We start from the raw sequence: 11,062 nt of genomic DNA on the forward strand, positions 1-11,062 counted from the left end.
TCTCTCAACCAAAGGACCAGGCAGGATTCCGTAAAGGCTACTCAACAATAGACCATATTCACACTATCAATCAAGTGATAGAGAAATGTGCAGAATATAACCAACCCTTATATATAGCTTTCATTGATTACGAGAAAGCGTTTGATTCAGTCGAAACCTATGCAGTCATGGAGGCATTACGGAATCAGGGTGTAGATGAGCCATATGTAAAGATACTGGAAGATATCTATAGCGGCTCCACAGCCACCGTAGTCCTCCACAAAGAAAGCAACAAAATCCCTATAAAGAAAGGCGTCAGACAGGGAGATACGATATCTCCAATGCTATTCACAGCATGTTTACAGGAGGTATTCAGAGGCCTGGAGTGGGAAGAATTGGGGATAAAAGTTGATGGAGAATACCTTAGCAACTTGCGATTCGCTGATGATATTGCCTTGCTTAGTAACTCAGGAGACCAATTGCAATGCATGCTCACTGACCTGGAGAGGCAAAGCAGAAGGGTGGGTCTGAAAATTAATCTGCAGAAAACTAAAGTAATGTTTAACAGGCTCGGAAGAGAACAGCAGTTTACGATAGGTAGCGAAGCACTGGAAGGGGTAAGGGACTACATCTACTTAGGGCAGGTAGTGACCACGGATCCGCATCATGAGACTGAAATAACCAGAAGAATAAGAATGGGCTGGGGTGCGTTTGGCAGGCATTCTCAAATCATGAACAGCAGGATGCCACTATCCCTCAAAAGGAAAGTGTATAACAGCTGTGTGTTACCAGTACTCACATATGGGACAGAAACCTGGAGACTTACGAAAAGGGTTCTGCTGAAATTGAGGACGACGCAACGAGCTATGGAAAGAAGAATGATGGGTGTGACATTAAGGGATAAGAAAAGAGCAGATTGGGTGAGGCAACAAACGCGGGTAAACGACATCTTAGTTGAAATCAAGAAAAAGAAATGGGCATGGGCCGGACATGTAATGAGGAGGGAAGATAACCGATGGTCACTAAGGGTTACGGACTGGATTCCAAGGGAAGGGATGCGTAGCAGGGGGCGGCAGAAAGTTAGGTGGGCGGATGACATTAAGACGTTTGCAGGGACAACATGGCCACAATTAGTACATGACCAGGGTAGTTGGAGAAGTATGGGAGAGGCCTTTGCCCTGCAGTGGGCGTAACTTGGCTGATGATGATGATGATGATTGCTGTACTACTTCGTGGTAACCTTTATAGATCACTGCATTTTCACAATAAACCTTTTAATCAAAAGTTAGCGTACCCTGTTCTTACTGCTTCACACTGTACATTCTTGCTACATTGGCCAAATAAAAGATTTTATATGGTATCATGAGGGCCACTAAAGTGGATTGTTGCAGTCTAAAAAAAACGAATAGCCTGGCTGCAACTGGCACCAGAGAACACATAGGACAAACAAGAAAACCGAGATGATCTAACAACCAAAAGTTTAATGTACACACCGAGTAAATGCTCGCTGACAAGCAATAGACTGAACATACACAAAAAGGAGAAGCAAAAATTCCTGTACGTTTCCTGACAGGAAATGCATCCATTTCTAACGGAGGCCGTGCTGACAAGATTAACCCAGCATTTTTAGATCTACAGCTTCCGTAATTTCTCTAGGCAGCGTATCTGCACAGAATGCTAGCTTCTTCCTCTACAATGCACGCTAAAATGTGGAGAGTGCATTGTAGAGGAAGAAGCTAGCATACTGTGGAGATCGGCTGCCTAGAGAAATTATGGATGCTGTAGATGCAAATACACTGGGAGAATCTTGTGTCAGCATGGCCACTGTTACACTTTCAGAGATGGATGCGTTTCCTGTTGGGATCTGTACGGACACACATCAGATCTTTCTTCTGCTTTTTGTGTAAATTCGCTTGTCCAACAGAATTTACTCGGCATGTTCAATAAACTTTCATTTGTTAATGCACCTCATGATTGTCTTGGTCTCTAGCAGAAAGGTGTTCATTCTTTTTACAGTGAAGCTGTATATGCCTAGGCGAAACACTCATGGTCCGATCCCAAAAACCCTAGTGTAGGGGTATGAGCCATTGTTTAAGGGGGTGTGAGCCATTGCATTCGTCTTGCATGATGGCCGGAGACATTTCTTGTTGGGTAGACATAGAAATGCTTATGCATTTCAAACATACATTTATTTGCGTATTATTGCAGGGAAGGGACACAGAGGGGGATGGGATTAACACAAGATCATGATGTCATTATTATCTCACAGCAAAGGCGTGGTGGGCCATTGGCTAGACCGATAGTGACGTCGTTTCTCTCTAGCAGCAGAGCGCGCGTGCAGCAAATGTGTCCCTGTATTTTACTAAATCAAATGTGCAGCCCCGGCGTGTAACTTCGTAACTACAGTGCATAAGTGAGTCATAAACATTATTTTTAACGCATTACAAAACACAAGTGCGTAACATAATTCAGAAAGACTCTGATGGACCCACTGGATTAACAAAATGAACCACGCATTGCACTTTCCATGACGGTGATCTTCCAAAGTGCAATGTGTGGCATTCCAAATAAACAATGTGATAAACCCAAGCCAAACATGTACATAACCTCATTAAGAAACACAGACATAACCAATAATATAGAAATACTTGAATAAACCATTGGAATTAACCCAGTGATAAACACCGGGGCTGCAAATTTCAGCTTCGCTGGTTTACCGTCTGTACAGGATGCATGGGCAGTAACTTTTTCTGTTGTTGTTTGCTGAGTATTGCATAATGTTGTGCCCGTAAAAAACGTTGGGTAAAATGTATTGGTACTGCTTTTTTTCTTAATGTTGTGCCCTTCTTCCTTTTGTAACAACTTTTTTATTCCCCCTTGCATAATACTACAACCTTGCAGCCTGCGAGGTATATAAATAAATAAGTACATAAGCACGTCATTCATTCATCTGTATACACCTCGCACAATTCCTTGCTCAACAAACGTCACTGCGTTGATGTATCGCAGCGTGCATCTACATTAACTGCCGTTTGCGTTTTGGTATGGTTTGTGAACAGTGTAATGCATAAAGACTACATGACATTAAGGTTGTGACCTATGCGGTGCATAAGCAAACCTTGCAAAAGATGACATGTTGGATTGTTGAAAATAAGACAAATTGTATATATCGCAGTTACTTTAACAGCATTCAATTGACCACTTGACAAAAACTTCACTTCGCATAGATTCCAACACGTACACTGAATATGCAGTTTTCTTTTTGGCTTATTAATGCAGTCGTTACTGCATGGCCACATTGTAGATTTGAAAACAAAGTGAAATAAATTTGTTTGTTGCAATATAACAATATGAGTAGATCACTGCGATTGTAACACGAGAACTTGATACAAACATGCACACTATAGGATGCAGACAAATGCTCAGGACAAACTCCAGAATGTTTGCATCCGGATACTTATGAAAGTGAACGGTTTCATTCCATGGCTGTCAATGAGAGGGAGAGAGAAAACTTAATTGTGTTCGTGGAACAAAAACGCATTGATAAGCTTAGACATATAGCCATTGCTTAACACTTTCGAAATGAATAATTATACTTTGCTATTGACATTGAAGCAGCTTTTCGACAGCAAGAAAAGGAATCAGTTTTTCCAGCTCTGAACATTGAATTGCAGGAAATGCAAGCAGGCATAAAATTCTGCCAATATAATCTGTTTAGGAATACCAAATTGGAATAAACATTGAGGCTTGCATTTGTACTTTCTCTGGCTGAGCAATCTAGTTTGAAATGACTCCCATAAGCATGTCGTAACAATGTTGATCTAATACAGGTTAAATGCATGACTAGCTTAAGAAATCTGGATGATTGCTATAAATTACAGTGAAGAAACTATAATATGTAATAACATTAATAATATAATAATAATATTTATTTCCACAAAAACAGGCTAACCGTGAGAGGCGTGCGAGGCTGAGCAGAAAGCTGAAAAATTCTACGGCAAGTGCGCCTGCCGTGAGCCTACGTTCCTGCATTATGGATAGCGCGTATTGATACGGTCTCCTTGTTAGAAGTTCCGAGTATACTACCAGCGCGAGACACGGGACAACAAAGTGGACGAGAAGCGTGTCTTTTAGAATTCTATGTTACAACGTACAAGTTTCTACAAAAGTGACGGTAACTGCTCGAAACATTTGATGCGTCGGCTTTTGCGCCTTCAGAAATATTTAGAGGGAGCTGCCATATATATATTCGCAGCGCAAGCACGGCGATGGACGAACCAGGCTAGCGCTAAGGTTGAATTTCACAACACAATTTTCACTCCACGTCGTAATCACACAGATCGTTTGAGGCTTCGTTCAGGGGCACACGCAGGCGTTCGGGTTGGTGCTTCTTGTTGCGTTTGGCTTAAGAATATGGCTAGGAACAGGCACCACATATGCGCAATGACGGGCAATATACAAGCATCATTTCTCCAGAAGCTGACGCTGAGCACGGATAGCGCGAGGATCTTGTTGGGCTGACACGACAACTTCGTGGCAGCCGAATTCCGAATACTGCATATACGGTGAGGGTAGCTATATGAACTTGTCGATAGGTCATCTTGTAGATTGTTGTAGCGCAGGCAGAACGAAACGGTCATAGAAGGTAGATAAGACAACACACAGCGCTGAACCACAGAATAAAGAATCGCTGAACCACCTGCGAACAGCTGTTTAGGTGCGCGATGTCGCACTGAACTACAGAAACCGCCGTCGCGCACCCCAAGACAAATCTTAACTAACGTTTTCAAATTAGTAAACGTACATATTATTTGCTTCTAATGAAGAGAAGTCAACAATATTATAGTGTAAACGTTTTATTCACTACAATAAAAGAATTATGCAGCGTGTGCCATGAAACCTGGCAGTAAGCAACCCTGGGCGTCGCACCAGTCGCATTGTTGAAATTGCAATTATGTGAAATGAGCCCTCGAAAAATCGCATTGCGACGCGTGCGACAGCACAGATTTTCGTCGTTGCAGTCGCAGCATGTGAAACAGCCTAAAGGTAAATAAGAGAGGAGAGCTGGCCCGAGATGCGGAGCAACACCATGAGCCACGCCAACTTCCGGCTTCACTTTTAGCGTCCTCGATCAGCCGCACCGGTGCGCACAGACGCACCGACCATCGATGATGATGATGATGATGATGATATTGTGGCCCACCCTTTGTATCGGGTGGACGTGGCAACCACTCCCAAGCCAGAATGACGCTCGATTGCCTACCTATCGAGCAAAGCAGGCACAGGTAGGAAAAGGAAAGAACACCAAAAGAAAGAAGAGAAAAGGAGAGAATGCGCTACACTGATAAGCAGTCACTGGGGTCCATCCGCAAGTGCCGCTCGCCAGCATTCAAGGCGCCTCTTTGTCTCTGCGACCACGGCTCTGTCTACACCGTAAGCACCGTCCCCTCTACCAGTCTGATCGAAACCAAGGGCAGCCTCCAGAGACAAAGCCTGCGCGGCAGATGGCCCGATGCCCTCAGACCGTAGCACCACATGTTCAATGCTTTCGTCCGCTTTCCCGCACGCCCAACACCTCACATCACTGTTTATGCTTCGAAGGCGCACAAGTGTACGGAGCGCACCAGCTCTTGCTTCAAAGAGCAACCTACTCCCGAGGGAATTGTCATATAAGTGCACCATGAAATAAGAGTTATGACATCGGTACACAGCCAACGTCGACTTTGCTGCCATATTTCGTATAACGTGTTTCTTCTTCATCTTGTACTCGTTGCCGCGCCTGTTTTATCCTATCCGCCGGTGAGTTTGCACTGATAGGGGAGCGAAACAGGCCATACTTACTTTCTATGCGATATAAGCGCCTCACCCACGGCGTGCGCATACATGTCGCTGACAGGTAATCGAATACACGCCGCGCCCACCGCTCCCGAGGCATGTCGAGCAGGCGGCCACGGTATGCGATTTTGCTGACCGCCTCCCGAGCCTCAAAGCTCGACCAGCCTAGGTCGCCCTGTATAGCCTCATTGGCAACCGCACCATGGCAGCCGAGAGCTATCCGGCCAACCTCTCGCTGGCGTCGCTCCAGCCACTCCCGTGTGGGCGCCGAGAGGCAAAGCACAGCATTCGCAAAGGTTAGCGCCGGTACATGGACGATTTTCCATAGGTCGCGGACCATCACAAACCGGTTGCAGCCCTACAGACATCGGCGACGAAGGATGCACTGCGCCCGAAGTGCTTTCTGGCGGAGGATGTCCTCTTGGTGGCCCCAGAGCTCCAGTTCACATGTTATTAGGACTCCCAAGTATCTGTATGTCGAACACACCATCAGAACCTCGTCTCCCAGCCTAATTTCGCCCTCATCCATGCCTGGGCCCGCGAGGGGGACTATTGCGGATTTTTTGTAGTTAAAGCAGAGCCCAAGGCGATTTATCTCTGCCTGACAGATGTTTATGAGCGCCTGTAGATCCTGCGGGCACTCTGCCATCAATACAAAATCGTCAGCAAAGGCGAGACCAGGTAGTCTACACCTCTCATCCATGCCCATTGTATTAAGTTTTAGCTGGAAACCAAGACCATTGCTGAGAAGTCTGCGTTCTAGGCTGGCCACATACGGGATATATAGCAGTGGGGATAGAGGACTTCCCTAGCGTAGTCCCTTCGTCACCTTGACAGGTGCAGATAGTGCATCCCCAAAGCGAGCAACGGCAATGTTGTTTCTGTACAGGCGCTGCACTATAGATAGTAATGTAGCCGGGATTTCCATTGCAGACAGGCAGTCAAAAAGTGCAGCGTGTGGTACATTGTCATATGCCTTTTCTACATCTAGAAAGCAGCACAGGAGGGAGCGCTGCTCTTCCTTGGCAATTGCCACACACTCACTAAGCACAGACAAATTGTCCTCTAGTTGTCGACCTGGACGAAAACCATTCTGCATTTCCGTAAGCAAATGCCCTGCCTCTGCCCACCTGCTTATCCACACTTTTACGATTCCTGAAAATAGCCTGTAGAGCACTCCAGTAACTGTCCGTGGGCGGTAATCTTCAATAAGATCAACTTGGCCTCCTTTCTTCGGTATAAACACCACGCGGCCAAGCTGCCAGTCCCTTGGGATTGGCGCACCTTCAATGATCTCGGTGAACACTCCAGCAATCTGTTTCTTCGTCTCCTTACCGAAACCTTTTAGTACTCCTGCTGGCGGCCATCCAGTCCAGCTGCTGTACGGGCACTGACATGTTTCAATGCATGATCAACTTCACCTTCGCTGACTTGCCACCGCACACCCAAACCCTCGTCTGGCAACTCCCTTGGAAAAGTCTCGTGTTCAGGCTCGTGTGATGATTCTCCTGCAGCTGTGGCCTCGCTTCCCTCTTCTTGGCCATATAAGCGGCGCAAGTGGGAGGCGAGATGTTTTTCAAGCTCTGTAATTGGTTCTCGGGTGACCGAATTTCGAAACTGAACAGGGGGTATATCAGTCCAATCCAAGGACTGGACATATCGCCAGAACTTCTGCCCTGCAGATTTACCTTCCGCTTTTAGAGAGGGCCTCTCCTCGATCACCGGAAGCGCACCCTGTTGGAGCGGTTTTCCGTTGCCCCGTCTCGCACCGAGAAAATCGGCGGTGCGCCGGAGTGCAATCCCAGTAAGCCCAGCGGGACGCGCGACGCGCGCGCGCACTGCCGAGCCCCGACTGCAGAACCGCAGACGCTCTGGCCCGATAGCTGCGGTTGCAACGGTGTTAGCAAGTGCAGATGTCGGCAATGAGAAAGGAAGCGTTGCTAGTTGCCGCAATCGATTAGCTTTTTTCAAGTTCGTCTGACAGCGAAGACTACATGCTGATCGACTTCGTCCAAAAACAATGCGGTGAAGAGCGGCCGAAAGTGGGCAGCTTCGTTGAACGGGTCGTCAGGAACGGCTCGTCAGGATTAATTATAAAATCCATTGGTGTTTGTTTGCAACCAGATATGACGGAGCACGTAGTTCGATAAGGTTGAAGGGCTTGCCGCGGATGCTCAGCACCTGCAAACAATAAAATGTGCGCGCGCGCGTGTCCTCGCACCTTTTGCGCACCAGGGATAAAATAGCGCTGCATGCAAGCACCCTTCACGGGGTGCAGTTTTGTCCTCGATCACGGCCGCTCAATGGAAACAAGGTGCGGCCTGCCGCATGACGCGCCGTCAGTGGGTGAGGGAGTGACAAGCGGAGTTTTCAGTTGCGGCCGCTACTATGGGTGGGGGCGCTGCACATCGGCGAACAATAGAGTTACTGTATGTGCTACCGCAGGTACGGTAGCATATACAGTGACTCTAGCGAACAACAGACAGCGAGTGAACGGCGAGTGAACAGACAGTGGAGAGACAGAGCCAAGAAACACCTCGGGTAACAGAATATAAATACCTTGGTATATGGATAAACGAAGGCAATGGATATATGGAAACACAGGAAAAAAATCATAACAGTCAAGGGGAAGAGAAATGCAGCCATAATGAAACACAGAGCGCTATGGGGATACAATAGGTACGAGGTCCTCTGAGGTATGTGGAAAGGGGTAATGGTTCCAGGACTTACTTTTGGAAATGCGGTTGTTTGCTTTAAATGAGGGGTAAAGCAGGATTCGACGGGAACCAAAGGTCAGTGGGTCGCCTCGCATTGGGCGCTCACGGGAAGACTACAAATGAAGCTTTGCAGGGGGATATGGGCTGGACTAGTTTTGAAGTGAGGGAAGCTCGCAGTAAAATTGAGTATGAAGAACGGCTGAGGAATATGGAAGAAAGTAAATGGGCTGGGAGAGTGTTCGGGTATCTGTACAGGCAAAACATTGATTCACAGTGTAGGAAAAGAACTAGGAAGCTTACCAGCAAGTATGCGGCCTGTGGGGTGGGCAACACAGCAACGAACAAGGTCAAGCGGAAAGTCAGAGAGGCTGGATTAATCTCATGGGTGGCGGCAATGGAAAAGAAACCTGCCATGAGTAACTACTTAAGAGGAAGAAACGAAATCAGGAAAGAAACCATTTATGATAACTCAAAGAGAAGCTCATTACTTTTCGAAGCGAGATCGGGATGCCTTAGAACACGCACCTATAAATCGAGATACAAGAAGGAACATGAAGCATGTGCATGCTGCAGTAAAGCTAGGGAAACGACGGAGCTTATTTTATTAGAATGTGAAGACGTCTACCCAGCGGTCGATTTAGGCACCACTGGCCTCCTTGAAGCCCTTGGGTTCAGCAGGAGCAGTGGTAAAGCAAACAGGTCCGCAATAGACATTAGTAAGAGGCGATTGGAGGATTGGTGGAAGAAAAGTAGGTAAACGACAAAAGACGGAGACGTACAAAAGCACAGTTCGCAATAGGGGATCAGACAATTTGGACGTGGTAGTTCATAGTGTTTTTATTTCTTTTTTCATTGGTTAACCTAGGTAGGATATTATGCAGCATAGTAGCAAGAGCTTGGTGGCGCAACCCACCGCCCCGTTCCAAAGGGGACGCTCATAACATCCATCCATCGTAAGGCGCACGTTTCCGAGGGAGAGCCGGCCGTCCATGCGGTCCATGCGCCGGGAAGCAAGCGTTGCGAAGTAGCGTGGTTCCTGTTTCACGTACGTTTTTATTTTATCGTACAGCTGTTTCGTTACCGGTTTCTAACGTGGAGTTATTAGATGCGTCACGGCATACGCAATGCCAAAGAACTATTGTGTGCCGCGATGCAAATCCAATGCTGCGAGGAACTCCGACCTTTCTTATCACGAGCTGCCGGCGAAGGAACAACTCCGGGATGTCAGGCTGCGGCATATTTCGCGACAAGGCAACGACAAAGGTAGCCAGTGGGTGCCGAACTCCAGGGCCGTCGTTTGTTCGCTTCACTTCAAGGAGGACGACTACAAGGAAGGATTAAAACGTAAGGTGCTGCGGCCGACAGGCGTGCCGACTCAATTTCCGTCGTACCCTGTATACATGCTGCCCGCGGCTTCGAAGAAACGCCGACCAGTAGTGTGTGTCGCACCTGCCACTGCCATAACGTGCTGCACCTGCCAAGCCATGTTTCGGAACCTGTCCGAAGACAACACACTCCAGCATGTCGTCCCGCATCCAGAGCGCGAAGGCGAGCCTCTATTTTTGTCATTTGACCCCAGCCACCTGATCAAAAACTTAAGGACGAACTTGCTGGAAAGAGAAATGTCCGACGGTATCGAGCCAATCAAAGGAGGCGTTTTCCTGAAGGCACTCTACAACATCCAGAGAGATATGCTTGTTAAGCCAGTGCGACTGTTGAGCCGAGCTCACGTTGAACCCAGCAATCTTGAAAAGATGAAGGTCTGTCGCGCGACATTGCTCTACTCGCCTACGGTAATCGCCATCCACGAATACCTTCAAAAAAGTCCTCGATCACATGAGAAGGCTGCGCAATTTTAGGATTGTCGGTCAACTATCACGTTCATGAAGTATGTTGGGTTGTGGTATGACCTCCATGACATTTCCGGTTGGAAATCGAGGGAAAGGCCATTCGTCAAAACTGAGGATGATAGGTTGGCTTGACTTGAAGTTGACTTCATCAGTTACCTCGAAAATGTGAGACGGGAAAGCATGAAAGCCCGTATGCAGTCGCTTACAAAGGAGACCTACGAGGCTACCGTAATGACAACTAGATCAACGGTTGCCGTCGTTGAGTACATGCTGACCGACCTGGGGTAAGCACAAATTTTGCGCAAATTTGCCTGCTAATTTTACGCTCTGATTATAGCTTGGCTAATGTGATGCGTGACTTCTAGGTGTTAACCATACTTGTTTTTGTTTGGCTTTTAAAAAACTGCAGCTTAAAGTTCGTACTGACCCGTGGGCTCAACAGCGATCCAGTTGAGTCTGTGTTCAGCTGCTTCCGCCAATTCAATGGCGGTAATGACCGAGTTGATGAAAGAGCAGCAGTCTTCACAGCAGAAAAGTTGCCGAAGGTTCGGCTGCTCTTTGCTTCTTGAAGTGTCTAGTGTTTTGTTTTTTGCAAAAGTGGCAATCGCCAACCAGCGTTCTGGGGCACAGGTCGGGATTTTACAGGCTGCCAGCACTGGAAACGCGCCATCAAATTCAGAG

General features: G+C 47.2%; 1 protein-coding gene across 1 annotated transcript; it reads right to left on the reverse strand.

The window, feature by feature from the left end:
- Positions 1-5,331: 5,331 nt before the first annotated feature.
- LOC142570765 (uncharacterized) lies at positions 5,332-7,358 on the reverse strand. The gene is made up of 3 exons (XM_075679103.1): positions 7,236-7,358; positions 5,863-6,172; positions 5,332-5,705 (listed from the first exon to the last, which is right to left on the reverse strand). The coding sequence occupies exons 1-3, from the start codon at positions 7,356-7,358 to the stop codon at positions 5,332-5,334; spliced, it is 807 nt and encodes a 268-aa protein (XP_075535218.1).
- Between the last annotated feature and the right edge of the window lie 3,704 nt (positions 7,359-11,062).

Source organism: Dermacentor variabilis, chromosome 2 (assembly GCF_050947875.1).
Source record: "Dermacentor variabilis isolate Ectoservices chromosome 2, ASM5094787v1, whole genome shotgun sequence".
Classification (NCBI taxonomy): Eukaryota; Metazoa; Arthropoda; class Arachnida; order Ixodida; family Ixodidae; genus Dermacentor; species Dermacentor variabilis.

Coding starts and splice junctions, on each gene's coding strand:
- LOC142570765 (XM_075679103.1), bottom strand. CDS start 7,358: ATGGCCAAGAAGAGGGAAGCGAGGCCACAGCTGCAGGAGAATCATCAC. Junction 6,173..7,235: donor GCGGTGGCAAGTCAGCGAAG/GTGAAGTTGATC, acceptor CGATGTCTGTAG/GGCTGCAACCGGTTTGTGAT. Junction 5,706..5,862: donor CGATTACCTGTCAGCGACAT/GTATGCGCACGC, acceptor GAAATATGGCAG/CAAAGTCGACGTTGGCTGTG.